Source organism: Ovis aries, chromosome 5 (assembly GCF_016772045.2).
Source record: "Ovis aries strain OAR_USU_Benz2616 breed Rambouillet chromosome 5, ARS-UI_Ramb_v3.0, whole genome shotgun sequence".
In the NCBI taxonomy this organism is placed as follows: Eukaryota; Metazoa; Chordata; class Mammalia; order Artiodactyla; family Bovidae; genus Ovis; species Ovis aries.
In genome coordinates, this window is record NC_056058.1 from 80,449,209 (window position 1) to 80,468,862 (window position 19,654).

Genomic DNA, 19,654 nt, shown 5'->3' on the forward strand with positions numbered 1-19,654 from the left:
GATAGGCAACAGTCCATGGGGTCACAAAGAGTTGGACACAACTGAGTGACTTCACTTTATTAAATATTTTATTTTTTAATAAATAAAAAATTTATTTATTAATATTAAATACTCAAGGATATGTATGCTCAGTCACTCAGTCGTGTCCCACTCTGTGACCCCATGGGCTGTAGCCCAACAGGCTTCTCTGTCCATGGCATTCTCCAGGCAAGAACACTGGAGTGGGTTGCCATTTCCTACTCACAGGGCTATGTGTCCCCTTTCAAAAAAAATTAAGCAAAAGAATCCAGTTCATTTCAGTTTTAAATCTCAACAAGTTTATTTTCTGAGAGCCAGTTTCTCTAGATATTTAGAACTAAAAGACAGCATTTTTGGATGGATAGAAAAAGTCCCTATGAAATAGACAGTGTTAATATGCTTAAGAAGAAAGCAAGCATCTGTAGAATTAGTGATACATGACTAAGGTTCTGTAAAGTCTGCTGGTGTACCAGCGCTAGCTCACCAGTACCTTCCAAAGACCACTTATTTCCTTGTAACTCCACTGGGTGTGATTCAGAGTGTCCAAGATCATCTATCATTTTGTTGGACTTCTTCAGTCCCTCTGCTTCATGGCTGAGCTATTTATGTAACATTATTCCACATGGGAAAGCCCAGCTGTTAAAGTTTTAGAATCAGGAATAAGAACACATTTTTATTAGATCTTTCATCTTGTCTACAGTGTGTTTTTCTTGGTTTAAATATGAAAACAGTATGCTAGCTTCTCTGCCATAACTCACTCTCCTGTACATGTCTTTGGAGGGGGAGAATGCCTGTGTTGCACTTCAGGGGTTCCAGAAGGAGGCTTATATAAAACTGAATCTGAAATCAATGTGGGGGATTGTATAGTCACCTGTTGACTTTGAACTCATATGCCTGGGGTAGGCACTGCAGAGGTAAAAAACAACTACTACTATGGATTGGTAGGAGCAAGGGAAGCATGTGAGTCAAAGAGGAGTTTAGGGGGTTAGAAAGTTTCAATAATAGAAGGCATGCTGTACTATTTACAAAAATAAACTCAGAGACGCAGATTTAGAAGGGATAAACAGCTTTGTTTCAAAAATGTTTTGAATTGCTGGGAGGCAATCCAAGTGGGTCTTAAGAGGGTGTGATGCCCTTGTAATGCGTCAGCCTGGTTGATACATTGCAAGCTTGGCCATCCTACATTTTCTAGAATTCTGTTTCTTAGTTTCTTATAGTTTGGTTTGAGTGGGCTAAATGACAGTCTCATGTGAAATTTGGGGGCAAAGGTGAAGCTACCACCATTTTGTTAGTTCACACAGGTTGTCACAGATGCATTAACCTTGTTAGCATGAGGCAACGGCTTGACCTATAACTATTCCACTTTCTCCTTCAGTTTTTCTGAAACTGAAAATTGTGTTTAGCTCCGAAGTGATGGGCACTGGTTTCCTTCTGCAACATCCACAGCACCAAGATTAGCGCAGTAACTTACATGGGTTCCAGCCCATCCTGAAGCTTCTTGCCTGTCCTTCCATATTACCTACCCTGTGCATTTTAGTTGCAATATGAGATCCGAGGACAGCCTTATAGACCCTATACCTCTAATTTCATAATCAGGTATTGATTCATCCTTTATGAGTCTCCCAGCCTTTTCTATGGCTTAAAGCAACTGCATAATTTGCTGTTTTTCTATTTAACTTACACCAGCCTTTGTCTCAGTTCATGCTAGTTTCTTATCAATTTCTTCACCTCAAGTCCCAAGTTCTTTCCCATCTCTCAGTCCTCAAGTATGCTGTTCCTTCTGACTCCTGGCTCATGCTCTTTTCATCTGCAAGTTTTAGCCTAGTCATCAACTTTATGGATTGGCTTTCTCTGACTACTCCATCTAAATCACTCATTGGTGTCTTCAAGGTCCTTACTAGAGGTTGTGTATGCTTACCTAATTATTTTGGTTAGCTGGTCTTCACTAGATTCTAGGTTCTGTGACAGCAGCTTTGTCTTGTTTCACATTGGATACACTGACCCTGGCACACAGCCAATTCTCAAAGGATTCTTCTAGAAACAGAAAAGGAGTTATGAAGGAATCTACCTTGTGTGGCAGACATGTAAGAGGGATTACTTTTCCATTTCTTGGGCATATAAAGATTATCCTCAATTCTACCCTTATTTCTGTTCTTCATTGCAAGTCAAATTAATTGCCCAGCGATTCAGGAGCCATCTCAATAGTTTTCTATGTCCAGTTTCCAAATGTTAACAGATTCAATTACACTTCTTTCAAGGGATGCTTGTGAGGGCAATTCTTAAATATAAAAACTAGTATTGGAGTTGCCAGTTTAGTATGACTGCAGTTTTAAGTTATGGGTTTAGAACTATTGTTACTATGTTATTTTGGCTTTGATTCAGTCAAAGCTCAGAAGAGTGACCCATTAGAGATCTGAATGAGGTTTAGATTACATACTCATAAAACTAAACTTTCTAAAAACTCATCCAACTTTATTATCCTATATTTTGCATTCTACAGCTCTCTTAATTTCATACTGTAAACTTCTTAAACATATTTTGTGAGTCAAAGTATTCTCATCACTTTCCAAGATTTAATAAGAGTTTCCTCCATTTGGGAATAACGTTAGCTACAAAGCGACCAAAGAATAAACAATATTTTTATTAAATAAAATCAAAAGGAAAATCCTATCCTCTTTTGCAAAGGCCCTAATGAAATGTTACAGTGTTCTGTCTTTCGAGCTTTGTCTCCAATGTCAAATCTTTTGGTGTTAAACCTTAAGTTTGCAGATCTCTTTAAAACTTCACTACTGCAAACATTCCTTTTTTGATTCCTTCTTGAAACACCTTATGCCTTAAATGTATCTTTATTCCTTTTAAAGCAGCTTAGTATTTTGTAAATTATTTTTCCAGCGTTTAGCCTACACATACTACTTGATCAAAAATACTGAAGTGGCTTATAAATTGTACATTTTGGCAATTTGGGTACAAAACCTCAATCACGACACATTTGCTCCTAGGCTACTTCCTTTGCCAAATAAAGCTTTAACAATAGTGGTGTCTGGCTATTTTGCAGTTTCTGTGTGTTCTCATTCTCTACAAAGTATGTGTGAAGTGACTTACCCTTATTTCCAATATTATGTTTCTCTTTTTTTCCCTCCCAGCAATTCTATTATGGTTGAGGATATTAATGCAAACCCTTTGAACAGAAAACAGATTTTGCTTTCCTACTATGTTAAACTCAATAGTCTCAAGCAAAGCCATTTTGAATTCTTGTGACGTAAGTTGAAAATCAGAAATTTAGTGGTTTTTCTTTAGTCTTATATCAACTGGTAGTTACAATGAAGCAGTGAGGGTGATTTAAAGTATACATTGAAGATACAACTAGGATATTGTTTTTCTATTTGTATCTGAAGTACTTTTAGAGTTCTAAACTCAACTAAAAATAGTTGTTGCAATTTCACTTGGTTAAGTCAATTCTTTCCAGTAACAGGTCTAACAAAGATTTGTTTGTGTAAATTGAGGGCTGGGAAGATAACAGTAGAAAGACCATGCTATCCAAAGCAAGGCACATAGTACATATATGTTTTTTCATATTTTTCAACAAATGGTATAAAGTGGCTAAATAGTCTCACTCTGATGGATACTGCTCACAGATTTTGATAGCTACTTGCCAGAATATTTGGGCATCTGAAGGCTCTTAGTTGAGGACAGGTTGAAAGTAACTTTCAACAATTAACTGTCACTTTCACTAGGAATCAGATGTCCAATCTCTGGAGGGAACTCATGACTTCGTATTTAGTCATTTAGACTCTTGAAGGCTCACTCAAAGAAACAGCAATATAATACTATAGACTGAAAGGCTTTAAGATGCAAAACAATATAAAAACTCCCCGAAGCCAAACCTGACCAGCCACAAATTAAAATGCAGGCAAAACAGAAACATATCTATTTGTATCCTACTCAAAAGCTGGCAATTTCAATACTTTTAACTTCTAAAACAATCTTTATTCATCTGACAAAAGACAAAAGTAGGAGGCTCTTGTGAGTTCATGTTGATTTTTATTACACACCACAGAAATGTACACTAACCAGAGAGTAGGATGCTTCTTTGTACTCTCAAAACCACAGGAAACGTATTTCTACCTACCCTCTTTTTTGCAATACTGGAGTGGCATTTCAGATTACCATCTTGGAACTGGTTTAGGGCAAAGTAAAGGAAACCATGAAAGGCAATATATATAGCATAATCATGAGCTATTTTTGGAAGCTAGTACTATCTATTACTTCTATAGTAGCAGACTGAGAATAACAGGGCTGTGCACTATTAAAAATGCTATTACTCGGGTATTAATTTTGTTGTTTAGTTGCTAAGTCGTTTCCGACTCTTTTGAGACCCCATGGACTGTACCCTGTTAGGCTTCTCTGTCCATGGGACTTCCCAGGCAAGAATACTGGAGTGGGTTGCCATTTCCTTCCCTAAGGGATCTTCCCAACTGAGGGATCGAACCTGCATCTAATGCACTGCAGGCAGATTCTTGACCACTGAGCCACCAGGGACGCCACTTCTTTTGTTCATCTACTCTCATTAGATAACAGGGAAAGTAAAAAAAAGAGGGTCCGTAAGAATCTTTCGTTCTTGTTTTCAATTTCCTGTGATACAGTATCTTCTCAAAGGCTTTGAAAGGAGCACATCTCCTTGTTTAGACTGAAAAGATTGGAAATCTCTTCTGTGCACCCAGGAAACGTAGAAATTACAACTACCTTCACTTGTGCACCTGTGCTTTAATAATCCTGACTACTCTTGGCATCGATAGAGTATGAGCTACAAAGTTCCTAAGACTATCTGACCTCACTTGTAAGTCACCTTGCCTTTATATGCTATGCATGTGTCTCCGAAGAGGATACTATTGTATTCTTGGTCCAAAATAAGGTCGGCATGGATATATTCAATCTTTTTTACACATACACCAAGCGAGGAATTTTATTTTTTTCCTGAATTTTTTCTTTTTTTTTTTTTTTTGTCAGGCAGGAGAAAACACATTCCACTTCAATTTTGAGGTAGGTAATAGGTGGTAATGAGAAAAATACAAGACCCTCTAGGATCTAACCTCTCCACCTTTCTAGGCTTATGTCTTAATGTAGTTGACCCTTGAACAGTGAGGGGGTAAGGGGTGCTGACCCTCTATGCAGTCCAAAATCTATGCATATCCTACAGTCTGCCCTCCGTAACTCTGGTTCCATATCTGCAGATTCAACCAACTTGGGATCGTTTATTACTAAAGCATTTACTACTGAAAAAAACCCAATATGTAAGTGGAGCTACACAGTTCCAAGCTGTGTTGTTCACGGCTCAACTCCACTTCCCAAGTGGCTTTTACAACAATCAAGGTACTGATAGTCCATAATATATATCCTGGTGCATCTGCATATTGCTCTTAAATTCAGTTTAAGCATGCTTCTCTGGAAGGAAGTTCATATCTCTGATTGAACTATCACTTTTTTGTTTTCTTCTAGAATCCTAGTATTATCTTGGTAATAAATGCTATCATATTGTACTTCGTATAAATAACCTCATTTCTCTCTCACCCGCTACATTATGAACCACTAGAGTGACGAAACTGTACTTGTCTTTCTGTCTTCACTGATAATAGACTGAAGGCATTCTACTAATGCCTCTTAAAAATGTTGAAATATAAATATTCTATTTACAAGTGCTAGGTTTTTTCACAAAACTAGCCAGACATCTGTTCATTTTTGACTTTGTGAACTTAGAGAAGTTAATTCATTCAAACCTCTATTTTGTCCTAGGTTAGAACTAGATCGATCTGCATTTTACTAAGATTATGGTGTCTATTACAAATTACATTCTACTACTTTTCCCAGCTTTATAAAAGGGCTATTTTGAATTTGATGATGCAAAGAACATTCAGGATAGTAGTGCCTGGCACAGCAGCGTAAGCATTAACAGGATACTGGACTTGTATCTAAACTTTTTTAAGCCACAGATGGAATTCAACAGACTATGTGTTCTTTTGACTGATCATCTTTTTATGATTGCCTGGAAAGAAGACATGCTCCTGCCATTGATACAGCTGAGGCCAATCAGGAATTAAACATCAACACAAACATTCCAGGCAGGCTGGAATCAAGATTCTGGAGCCAGAAAGGAGATTAGGGAGAGTATTCAAACCTAGTAAACTGTGGACTTTACTGCCCATCATCCCATCCGGTCTTGCACCAAGACTGTGTGATACAGGCAGAACCTCTGATGTTTAAATTGATCCTTAATCCTCTTCTGCAACCTGCTAAGACCACAAAAGGAGTATCTGAATATTCTGTGGACTACTTAACTATCTACTCTGCCCTTTAGGTTAGACAACAGGATTCAGTGGTAACTCTTTGAAAAAAAAAAAAAAAAAAAAAAAGAATATGCTGACTGCCTTTTCCCCCCACAGAATCCTGTGATTTTTTCCCCACCTCCCACAGATCTTATGTTTCAAAAAGTCAGAATGGAGTCAGAAATAAGCTGCTTCCCACTTTGTTCAGCACCTATACACAGTAAAAAAAAATGCTTATATGTTGCCATAAATTTTCCAAAGAAATTATTTCTACCTCTACTTCCACCCACCTCCTCTGAAATGCCAACTTAAAGAGGTATGTATGGCAAAACCAATACAATATTGTAAAGTAATTAACTGCCAATTAAAATAAATTTATATTAAAAAAAAGAGATATCCTAGAACTGATTATCTAGAATATTCTTGCCCTCTTCATATTAGATTTGTGTTAGTAAACAACTAAAAAAGTTAGGTGACACAGCTTTAGGAAAATCTAGCTGGCAGCAGAGCTGGACAACAGATGGTCACTCAGAAACTAGACTCAGGAAGGTTACTTACTCTCTGTATGCTGATAAGAATTCTATTTTGGGGAACACCCTGAAAATCCTTGACCTAATGCAACAGCCCAAGAGACAGTGCAGGTAGGAACAATTATCATAACCTGATTACCTGTCTAAGGCAAAATATACCATTTTAAATCAGCTATAGATAAGCCAGATATGTACAATAAACAAAGATACTGACAGCCTACAGAAGCTTTCATCTTTTGCAAAAACAAACAAACAAACAAAAACAAACCAGCAACATGTAACAAGACTTTCTTAGATGTTTCCTAGAATTCTTACTAAGCACCTTAAAGTAGTCATAAAAATAAGTGACTTTTAGGTCCGTACTCTGTTTCTGCAGAAAGAGCTACTGGCAGGCTCATTTTATAATTCCAAACAGTTTTTTCTTAAAAAAAAAAAAAAAAAAAGTTTAGTCTTATCTTTATGGCAATTAATAGCTGACAACAGTATCTAATTAAAACTGTAACAGGCAATTTTTAGCTAAGAAGCTCTCCTTAGTTTTGAAATTTTTACTGAATTTTGGTTGAACCTTAAATGTTAACCATAAATGTGTAATAACTGCTCTACTACAAAATCTGTAGGTCACATTTCCAAAAATCCTGTTGCCTGGATAAAAATTACTGAAGGTTTTCCTTTATCAATAAAACTCAAAGACATTTTTGCCATGGCATATGGTAAGTAGATTTGAAAGCTGTTTATCATCACTTACTAAGTTATACAAGATTCCAGTTCAAGTTGATATAGAAAACATAAACTAGATTGAGAGCAATGTATTAAAAAAACAAAAACACAGTTTGTATTTTGGGGTAATTAAAATGTACAGACCTAACACTAAAAAGAATGAAAAACATATCCAAGATTATCATTCTGTAATTGTTCTGTTTAGCTCTTTTTACTCTAAGCATGTAGTCTTATTTGCAGAATGACAGCTGGTCAAATTTTTGCTTAAGACATTTATCCATACTTAACCAGAGGTTTCAGAGATAATAAACACCAGTCAGGTATTCTGAATTATTTTATGTTAAATAGGAACATTTTCTCAATAGTCTTAACATTTCCTCTAAAGTCACATCTGTCCTCCTCCTCGAGAACTACAGAGGCTTGTTTTAAATAGTTCAAACACCTGTAGTAAACCACATATTGCTAAGAGCAGAGGTACTCTGGTTAATGCTCAAAATGGCCAGAGGGAAAGCCAGCATTATTAAATATGAATGCAATCCTTACCAGCACAAACTGAACCCACCCCCCCCCAATCAAAAAGCTAGTCCAAAAAAAAAGGTCTCATTCTATAAACATTTATCATTTCCAAATCACAGTGAAAGGAACCTGAATAATTCACCAATTTTGTTTTCTACTATGTGCCTTAAAGATACCTCACTAAAAACTGGTATCTGGCACAACAGAATGACAGATGCAGAATGTAATATTGTAGCGACAGTACTGAGGTTGACTGTTACAGACATATTTCAACTCTATGTAGTAAATGTTACATCCTAATTATTTATATAGAACATTGGTCCAATAACAAAAATAGAGAACAGCAGCTGAAAGTGTAGCTCATTCAATGTTCAGAGATAAAAGGGTTAACCATTCTTTCCATTATTTTCGGCAGATCAGTCCCTTTTTGTCATATTTAAATCTGATGGCGACTGAAGAATTCTGGCATTTTTCCAAGCTACTGTATGAAAAGGATGCTGAAGGCCATCACGATACAGCACACTGCAACATAAGGACTCTTCCGTTCACCTGGTGGAAGAAAGGTAGTTAAACCAAGATAAGATTCTTGCCTATGAAGTCCATACACTTAAGGGCAGGGGCAAAATGAACTACATGCAACATAAAAGTAAGTACACATCAGAATGAACTAAACGATACCGATCTAAGACCACCTCTTTGTCATGTCTTTAGAAAACACTGGATTAGCCGTTTTAGTGTCACTGCATACACCTACATATTAAAAAATATAACAAAGAATGCAGGATAAAGACCCAAGAGAAATTATCTCAAAAAACTTATAAGGGGGAAAAAGATAGCATTCCTGAATGAAAATAAACAAGTATTCAATAAAACTGCATTTAAAAAATCAACATCACATAGAATGTTAAAAAACACACACACACATTAGAGAAAACTAAACTATTTCTGAGATGGATTTTGTATCAAATCTTTTATAGTATAATTACTCTGGGTTAGAGACACAGAATAATCACTTCTGAATTAGTTTTCCCGTTTGTTTAAGGAGTGTCTGTTTATAGCTGGAGAATTTCCTTTGCATGAAGTAGATCTGGAGTTGGCTTGTGCAATTGTCTTACAAACAGATATCTTGTGATTGTGAGCTAACTCAAACTTATCTTGTTCATTCCTGTTTCTTCAATAATTCCAAGACTGTACAAGGCAGTGGGCATTTTTGTGCTGCCTTGAGGGCACACACGAAAGGAAGGAAGGAAGGAGAAAGAGTAAGGACAGAGTGAGGACATGCTACTTCTAGGGAAAATCCTGAGTATGTACCTGGTTCCTTTATAGAAGGGCTTCCCTGGTAGCTCAGAGGTTAAAGTGTCTGCCTGCAATGTGGGACACCAGGGTTCGATCCCTGAGTTGGGAAGATCCCCTGGAGAAGGAAATGGCAACCCATTCCAGGACTCTTGCCTAGAAAATCCCATGGATGGAGGAGCCTGGTAGGCTACAGTCGATGGGGTCGCAAAGAGTCGGACACAACTGAGCGACTTCACTTTCACCTTCCTTTATAGAGATGGTTTATACTCCCCTCACCTGTGTTTTTTTATGGTGTTTAAAATAATTTCTTTTCTAGTAACTGCTCCTGCTGCTGCTGGTAAGTCGCTTCAGTCGTGTCCAACTGTGGGACCCCAGAGACGGCAGCCCGTTAGGTTCCTCTGTCCCTGGGATTCTCCAGGCAAGAACATTGGAGTGGGTTGCCATTTCCTTCTCCAATGCATGAAAGTGAAAAGTGAAAGTGAAGTCACTCAGTCCTGCCCGACCCTTAACGACCCCATGGACTGCAGCCTACCAGGCTTCTCCATCCATGGGAATTTCCAGGCAAGAGTACTGGAGTGGGTTGCCATTGTCTTTTAGTAACTAAGCTCCTTAATTCACTTAGCTAGGTTAGTTAATTACTTCTGGAAAATGTCAATCTTGATCACTCTTATCAACTAAAACCTTGAAGGTCATTATTTTCAGAGCTCCCTCACTGAGATCATAGGGATACAACTGGTAATTTTTTTACCTTTTTATCCATTCAATGGCAATATTCATGACACATTTTACACACATGCAAACAAAATAAACATTTGGTGTTTTCCAGAGTGTTCTATCCACAGACATTTAATGAACTGTGTTCCAACTAAACAAAAATTCAGAAAGTGAGAAAATACAATTTTCACAATATTATCTCAACTGAAAAAAGAAAAAAGTGTTGTTCCTTGTTTTTTTTTTAGCAATGCTGATTCTTTCAGAGTAAAAAACTCAAGTTATCCAACAAAACAAGAACAAAAAATTAATCAGGTAGATCTTATAAGGAAGCCTGCCCCTCTTTCCATAGGGCTAGATACTCTTATTGTCAAATATAGCCTTCTTAAATACTAAAAGAAGAGATTAATACTGTCCTAAATTTGCCATCTGCTAAAAATTATTTTTTGAGGAAGTTCTTCTCTTCCTCATCCTCCAACTTAGAATACTATGATTTACATATGGGTTTCATTTTCCTGTTTTTAATTTTCTTAAAAGAGATTGCCATGTGGTAGAGCTAAACATCTTTAGTTGAACTAGGGTAAGAACGTTACTTCTTGTCTGGTCTTAGGTCTCTGTAAGTGAATGTGAAACAGTTGCTGTAATGTGCTGTGTAACATGATAAGATGATCTGGCTGGGCCTTTTCCCATTAAAATTGCATCCTTTCTTTGGGGATATATTCTGTGTCAAGATAAGAGAGGAACATGTGGTTGAGAAAGCTGCATATCAGTACCAACATTTTCTAAAACACTTCGCCAAAATGAAAAGCTAATGGTTTTCACATAATTGGCAAAAGTGAATAACCGAATTATTTAACCTATGATATTCATGCAGTCAAGAGAAGAAAATGAAAATACAGGGGCAAGCAAAAAAGGAAAAGGCATAGTTTATAATTAGATGTAAAAATAGATAATACTAACAGGATATCTTTAAGAAAGCTATAAACTAGATGTCTGAAACCTTTACCTACACTTCCAAGCAACAATTGTGAACAAAGTCACCTGGATTAGTTACTAATGGAGTTGTACAATGTTTTCTAATTTATTACATAAAAAATGGATTTAAAATGCCTTAACATTTTATTCACCATAAGCCAATAATTTTAATGTTCATGACTCTAATCCTAAATATTTATTGGAAGGACTGAAGCTGAAGCTGAAACTCCAATACTTTGGCCACCTGATGTGAACAACTGATTCATTGGAAAAGATCCTGATGCTGAGACAGACTGAAGGCAGGAGAGGGATGAGATGGTTGGATGGCATCACTGACTCAATGGACATGAGTTTGAGTAAGCTCTGGGAGTTGGTGATGGACAGTGAAGCCTGGCGTGCTGCAGCAGTCCATGGGGTTGGAGAGTCTGACAGGACTGAGTGACTGAACTGATGAATGAATCCAGTGATATTCTCTATTCCCTCAAACTGTCCATAGTGTTCTTTTTTTTTACTGAATAGCTGATTTACAATGTTTTAGGTATACAGCAAAGTGTTCAGTTATACATCCACATCCACATATATATTTATACATTCTCTTGCAGATTTCCATTAACGATATTACAATATAGTGAATATAGTTCCTTGTGCTATATTGTGCTGTGCTGTGCTTAGATACTCAGTTGTGTCCGACTCTTTGCGACCCCATGAAATGTAGCCTGCCAGGCTCCTCTGCCCATGGGGATTCTCCTGTCAACAATACTGGAGTGGGTTGCCATGCCCTCCTCCAGGGGATCTTTCCAACCCAGGGATCGCCCCAGGTCTCCTGCATTGCAAGCAGATTCTTTGTCTTCTGAGCCACAGTAGTAGATACTTGTTATTTATCTATTTTGTATGTAATAGTATTTGTTGATCCCAATTTCCTAATTTAGCTCCCCCCTTTGTTTTCAATGTCTGCAAGTCTATTTCTCTTCTGTAAATAAATTTAAGATTCTACTTGCAAGTGGTACAGTATACTTGTCTTCTCTGTCTGACTTACTTCACTTAGTATGATAATCTCTAGGTCCAACCAGGCTGCTGCAAATGGCATTATTTCATTCTTTTTTTTTACAGCTGAGTGATATTCTATAGCTGCAATGAACATTGGGGTGCATATATCTTTTCCTTTTCAAATGATGGTTTTCTCTGGATATATGCCAAGGAATGGGATTACTGAATCATATGGTAACTCATTTTTGGTTTAAGGGACCTCCAAACTGTTCTCCACAGTGGCTGTGCCAACTTACAGCAACAGTGCAGGATGGTTCCTTTTTCTCCATGCCCTCTCCACCATTCATTATTCAATGGCCATTGATGATGGCCATTCTGACCAGGGGTGAGGTGATACCTCACTCTAGTTTTGATTTGCATTTCTCTAATAATTAGTAATGTTAAGCATCATTTCATGTGCCTATTCATGTATGTCTTCTATGAAGAAATGTCTATTTAGATCTACCCAATTTTTGACTGGGTTATCTGTTTAATGCATGAGGTTTATTCTTGTCCTTTCTCTTAAAGGACACCCACAAAATTTCACACGTTTCAGGACCCAGGGCCGAAGCAGTGACTTGAAAGGAGCCTCGGTCAGACCTACCTTCTGGTCTTGGAGAATCTCCTGGAGAAGCAGAAGGTGACTGCATCTTACTCTGGGGACACAGACACTAACGGGAGCCATTCTGAGTTACTTATGTCATATGGACACTGGCAGGAACCACTGTAGAATCTCTCCTCTAGCTTATGAGTGCTAGGACCCAACTGCGTCCTTGCCCAACAGCCTATAGGTGAGTGCTGAGACACCCCAAGATAAGCAGCCCATCTGGTGAGGACAGAGCCACATCCATCAGCAGACATGCTCCCTTAAGAGCCCACAGCTGCCTCTGAACATGGCCCTATCCACCAGAGGGTTCAGTGCTCCATTCTACTTACCAGCAGGCAAGCACCAGCCCCAGAAACCCATGGAGCCCAGCCCTGCCCTCAGAGAAGCCTGCTCTAGCCTCTGGATCAGCCTCACTCCAACAGGGGGCAGACACTAAATGCTAGAAAACCACAATCCTGCAACCTACAGACTCAGACTGCCCCCTAAGCTCCCATCCCTGCAGGCCAGGCCCTGCCCTGGGTCCAGTTCGGACATGGTCTGGCCCACTAGCAGGCCAAGTTTCAGAACACCCTAGACACCGTACCAAACTGTGTCAGGAACCTCTCCCCACCCCCACCAGTGGTGTTGGGAAAACTAGACAGCTACACATAAAAAAATGAAATCAGAACAGCTAGTTCCTCACACTACATATAAAAATAATCTCAAAATGGATTAAGGACCTAAATGTAGGACTGGAAACCATAAACTCCTAGAAGAAAATAGAGTGGAATACTTTGACATAAATCATATTTTTGGGGATCTATCTAAAGGAAACAAAAGCAAAAGTAAACTAACTGGATCTAATAAATATTAAAACCTTTTCCATAGCAGAAGAAACCATCAACAAAATGAAAAGACAACCTATGGAATGAGACAGAATATTTGCTAATGTCATGATTGATAAGGGATTAATATCCAAAACCTATGAACAGCTCATACAACTCAACATCAAAAAAACAACCCAATTAAACCTGGGCAGAAGGCCTGAAGAGAAAGTTTTTTAAAGAAGACATACAGATGACCAACAGGCAGATGAAAAGATGATCAATACTATTAATCATCACAGAAATGCAAATTAAAACCAAAATGAGATGTCATCTCACACCTATGAGAATGGCTATCATTAGAAGAGACACAACAAATGTTGCTGTGGATGTGGTTATTGGTGGAAATGTAAATTAATGCAGCCTCTATGGAGAACAGGATAGAGGTTTCTCAGTAAAAACAGAACTACGATATGACCCAGCAGTAAGACCACAGAACTGGTCTGTGGCCCAGAGGTTGAGAAGCCCTGTTACATAATATTTTGCATCAATTACACTTTAATAAAAAAAATTATTGGTGAATAAAGCACATTTTAATTCATTTACTTACCAATTATTTGAGAATCTAGTATGTGCTGGGCATTGTATTAAATACTATACATAATGTTATGGGACAATGAATATTAATATATATTGTTATCTAACCATTTACACACTTAAGATGCTACTAACTTTATTATGAAAAGTTAGAAGATAACATGGATTCAAAAGATGAAATAGTTCATGTTTTCTAAAAGCAACTAGTAAGATTCTATGACTTACCAGGGGGCAATTAGATAGTTGCTCAGCAAGCCTTTCATTAAATGCAAAAATCCACCTCAGTTATTGAAATGGTACATATTATATGGAACAGCATGCTCTATACAATGTATGCATATACATACTTGCCTGTAATCTCAAAATCAGGAATGCATACTGTTTACTGTCTAAATTAGAGACCTTTGACCTGCTTTCCATCTCCCTATTAGTGAATATTAGAAGATATCTGTGAAATCATTTTAAATAGTGTCAAGAAAAGAGTTACATGGACCTCTATAAAGTACTGCAAAAAGGTACACAACTGGGAAGTTTGCACTTTAAAAACTGATATTTTGATTTGTTTGACTATAACTGGCCAACAGTTTACAGCATAAGAAAGTAGAGAGATACTCACCAATTCTAGCACACTTCCAAAATATACCCAACAACCTGCAGAAAATAAAAAAGCAGCTACCGATTACTGGGAAAGACAAATTATTCAGTATCATATAGGTAATTTGTTACATATTAGCATTTTAACTGCTGATGCATTGCTTTAAACTGAAATTCATTTGATATTGAGCCACTACTTATATAGAAAAGTAGGACACAATAGCTTGCAAACCATCAATGTACAGAAGCTATTAGAAATTGGAACATACATGGTGTCACAGGTTGGGCCCAAAGTAAATTAATGTAAGAATGGCAAAAATTTGCACAAGAGCTTACTATTAAAAGATTAATTCAGTCAACTTCAAGCGCTTTATCTTCAAAAGCAAAAAACACATAATGCTGATTTAAATAAACATTAATTTTGCAAAAACAGTACATGGACACAGTTGGTTTTGGATAAACTTTGACATTAACTGAAAAAACTTTTTACTGAATATAGTTCTATATTTAAATGATCTATAATCATGAATTCCAATGACAGTATTTACATGACCATAACATTAAATGAGGAGGAATACAAAAATACGAGCCTATATTTCAATGTAATATATTCAACATAACATATCTCAACACAAGAAAACCCTAGTTTAGGGATATTGTATATGAAACTATAATTTCATATAAAATTTAAAATATATATTTAAAATACATATATTCTGGAAATAATAAAAATTAGACATATTTCTATTTCAGTTCCATGAATAAAGATATAAATACATATTATATGGATATATCACTTATTTTGCAAGTACTAAAAAATGTACTAACAGTACTAAAAAAGTACTAACAGCTTAAAAAAAATGACATTCAATGAACAGAGATATTTGAAAAAAAAAATAGACAATTATTTTGATGTGACAAAAGAACAGAAATGTAAATAGTATTGCACATGGTTACAAATCAAGATAAACTAACATTAAAATTACTGCAGTGAATTAGAATTGTTACAGGAAGAAAATCAGGTTTATATTTGAGATAAATTATATTTTCTTTGCCCAAAGAGATGGCTGGCAATAAATCATTATACTGGAATGGTTAAGACTAAAAAAAAATGCTGAGTCAATTAAGTTCCAAACATGTTCCTCCTCTGAGGTATACAGTAATTTCCTGACATCAAAGCAAAAAGTCCCTTAGTTCAGATTAAATGAAATGGGCAAAAATATAAATATTGTGAAGGATAGGAATTCTGACAGGTGAAACAACTTCACTATAAGAATAAAAAGGACAAATGTATACTCTTGAAAGCAAAGGATCAGGGCTAAACTGTGCCTAAGTTCAATTCTACTGAATTGGCTGCATAACTGTGAGCAGGTTATTTTACCTCATTTTAATAGGGTTGCTATAAGGGTTAAATGAGTTATTACACAGAAAGTCTTTAGAATAGTGACTAACATGTGCTATGTTCAATATTACATAGGCTAAAGGTATGGACAATAACTCCAGGTATCACTAACATTGGCTTACACTTCATCAAAAAAATGGAAGACAACTTGTTAGTGATCTGCAATGCCCTGCAAACTTGATTCTAAAAATCTACTGATTATAAAATGAATTACTGACTCAAAGCTGCTCTGGTTGAGGTATTCAGAAGTAGGACACTTGAAGTTCCTCTATGGGAAGCTTAGGGCCCTTCAGAACAGTCTGAAACCATATCATCACAGTCAAGGTCTTTGCAGGTCTTATAGTCTAGAAATTAGCATCAAAGCATCAGTAGGAAATTGGTATAACAGAGCATATTAAAAGCTACTTAAGTGAAAAAAATTCCTAATTTGGCAACATAAGAGATTAACTGGTACTGCTTTGGTCTTTTTCACATATTTCCGTACCTAGACATTTACACGATATCCCAAATGTTAAAAGGAACTTAAGCTGGTAAGCACCAATACAAATATGCTGCTTAGTTTTTAAAGACATAAACCAGTAAGCATATATGCTGATAAAATTAAAAAGTCTATGAAAATAGAAACTAGACAAAATAGCAACTCTTCGCTGCTGCTTTTAAGTTCTATACTATTTGAAGCAGCAAAAAATGAAGTTGCTATTTTCAACAGTGAAGTTATTAAGAACTCATTTTATCTAATTGGTCCACTTTATCTAATTGGCTCACTTAAGAGTGGAACACTCAGTATAATCAAAGGAAAGTTTACTATGACTTTCATAAATGTATATTTTTAACAGAAAAGAACAAGGACCAGTAAAAATGTCTTCCACAGAAATTATTTCATTTGTACAAGTCAAAATAAAAGGAGCTTAACATTTGTATAGAGACAATGTTTTTTAGGGCTTCCATTGTGGCTTAGTGGTAAACAATCTGCCTGCCAATGCAGGAGACACAGGTTTGACCCCTGATCTGGGAAGATCCCACACGCTGAGGAGCAACTAAGCCCATGAGCCATAGGAATTGAGCCCACGTGCTCCAACTACTGAAGCTTGCCTGGCCTGAGAGCCCATGCTCCTCAGTAAGAGAAGCCACCGCAATGAGACGCCTGCACACCACAACTAGAGAGTAGCTCCCACTCTCTGCAAACAGAGAAAAGCCCATGTAGCAAGCAGCGAAGACCCAGCACAGCCAGAAGCAAACAAAACAAAAAGTTTTTCAAAAAAGCTTTCAAACAGCTAACCGTATCATATATACTTTAAAATGTAAAAATAGGCATGCTATTCCTTTGGTTTTATGTAGGAGAAATATACTACTACTCAACCTCTACTGTAAGGTTGGCAGCCCTGAGAACTCCTTTTTTAATGTAGCATGTTGTGGATGTATTCCTGCTTCCAAAGGAATGAGAAGCAGACATTTCCACATGCAGCCTACTTTGTCGCAGCACCAGAAATGTACAAATACTCTGTTCTACCACTATGGGATTATTCATGAATGAAATAAATTCTTTATTAAACATTATGTATTAGAAATCTAAAATAACAATCGATGAGATTGTTTACTGGATTCTACCATAGGTATGACTCTTTGTGACCCCATGGACTGTAGCCTGCCAGGCTCCTCTGTTCATGGGATTTCCCAGGCAGAATATTGGAGTGGGTTGCCATTTCCTTTTCCAGGGGATCTTCCCAACCCAGCAATTGAATCTGTGCCTTCTGCATTGCCAGGTGGATTCTTCACTGCTGAGCCACCAGAGAAACCCACAGGGGATTGCAGAGAAAGGGAAGGAGGAAATAAAATTATTTAGCTGAGTAGAAAGGCTTCTCGTACAACTAAGCAACAAATAAAATTATATAATTTCAACAAAGGGACTGAAGACTCAGTGCAATAATAGTTCAGACAAAAGGTGGAATGATAAGAACATAATCTCTACAAAGGAAGTGAGATGTTGTCAGAAAAACCCATGGACAAATAACATCTGTTTTCACCTTCAGTAAGTTAAATAAAATGCCTTAGGACAATAGAGACAGATCATCAGTTTATTGGAACAAGAGTACAGATTTTCATTATTCAAAACTGGGTAGCGGTTCTCTATGCCTTTATAGATGTTCAAACAAACCTACATAATAAAAAGAAATGGTAACAAAAGCCAAATGATTTAGATAATGGAATGTTTGAATAAATGTTAATTATGACCCCAAAGATATAATGCAGTTGAAGGAAAGATAATTATTTCCTCTCATAGTTGAATATCTACTACCTTGCTTCTTGTAGGAGATTTTCTTAGTGGAAAAACAGAGCCTGACTTTGCTCTGTTAGACAACTTTGCTCTGTTATTAGAACTTTTCCTTTCCATCAAAAACAAAAAAGGTGGAGATAATTAATTATTCCTATGTGAAGTGTTCTATTTCATCCTACTATTTCTTAAGATGATTAAGGACCTTACCATGAAAGGATTAAGACAATTATTCACAGAATTAATCTGTAAGGCAAAAAAAGTTTAGACAGTATTCACCATATGGTCTCTGTTTTTTTTTTTTTTTTTTTTAATATAGTTGTCCTTCTGGTTGAACTCAACATGTATTTCTGTGTGAGGAACATGGCACTTAAAAATTTTAAGTCTATGTTGTATTCCATTAAGCTCAATTTTGGCAGGAGTGTTAACATACAATTAAAAGGGATGTGACATGCCCAAAGCTTAACTTTTACTATTGCTTTAAGAAAGCTAAATCTCTCCAAAGATGTTTGCTTTATGATACAGCTGGGAAGCCTATATGATTAGAGTGGTCCTGGAGTGGAGGTGGGATGTCTATATTAGTACTGTAGTGGACACAGTGCTTATAAACTGTTTAATGCTTTCAAGATAAGATAATGGATTTTACTATTAAAAATGAAGGCCAAACCCTGTCTCTGAAACTACTAAACTGTAGCTATATTTTCAGAAAGAAAAACTATCTCATCTTTTAAAATACACTTTTTTTTTTCAGTCCAGCACACTTCAGGTAACTTCTGCTATTTATCTTTTTGGTGAGAATCTATGAATATAAAGATCTGGATTTTTTTAAAACAAGAAAAAACAATGTAAAAAGTTATTTTTACATAATTTAGTTATACAAACTAAATTATATATAGAAATTAAATTACTTAATGACTTTCAATAGTTGGCATTTAATATCTCTAAGAACTAACTTGGGTGATTAAACATTATTAGTAACATACCCAGTTTTATTTCTGTCCAGGAGGCTGGGTGCCAAGGATCGGATATAAGCACAGGTACATATAAGCAGCAAGATTACAGTCAACAGACTCTGAAAATTGAAAATGGCAGACTAAAAAGAGAAAAAGAAAAATTAATGTCACAAGATAAACTGCATAGGTAACAAAAAAAGTCAGACAATTCCATATTAAGAATCACATTTTTTTCTTCAAAAAGGCAAACAGAATGACATGTCTGAGAACACTTTTTAAAAGCAGAAAGTGAAGTTGCTCAGTCACGTCCAACTCTT

At 36.5% G+C, this 19,654-nt stretch overlaps 1 protein-coding gene and 1 non-coding gene across 2 annotated transcripts in view; both read right to left on the reverse strand.

The window, feature by feature from the left end:
* Nucleotides 1-4,042: 4,042 nt before the first annotated feature.
* The window catches only part of TMEM167A (transmembrane protein 167A), a 51,048-nt gene continuing 35,436 nt past the window's right edge, over nucleotides 4,043-19,654 (reverse strand). The window contains exons 2-4 of the mRNA XM_004009064.4: nucleotides 19,368-19,477; nucleotides 14,733-14,767; nucleotides 4,043-8,650 (exon numbers count right to left, since the gene is read on the reverse strand). Of these exons, the coding sequence (XP_004009113.1) occupies nucleotides 8,580-8,650; nucleotides 14,733-14,767; nucleotides 19,368-19,477 (216 nt within the window). The 3' untranslated portion in view covers nucleotides 4,043-8,579. The remainder of the gene's footprint in view (nucleotides 8,651-14,732; nucleotides 14,768-19,367; nucleotides 19,478-19,654) is intronic.
* Nucleotides 17,443-17,577, reverse strand: LOC114115100 (small nucleolar RNA U109). Its single transcript, XR_003589597.1, has one exon. It is a non-coding gene; the product is annotated as a small nucleolar RNA U109 (small nucleolar RNA).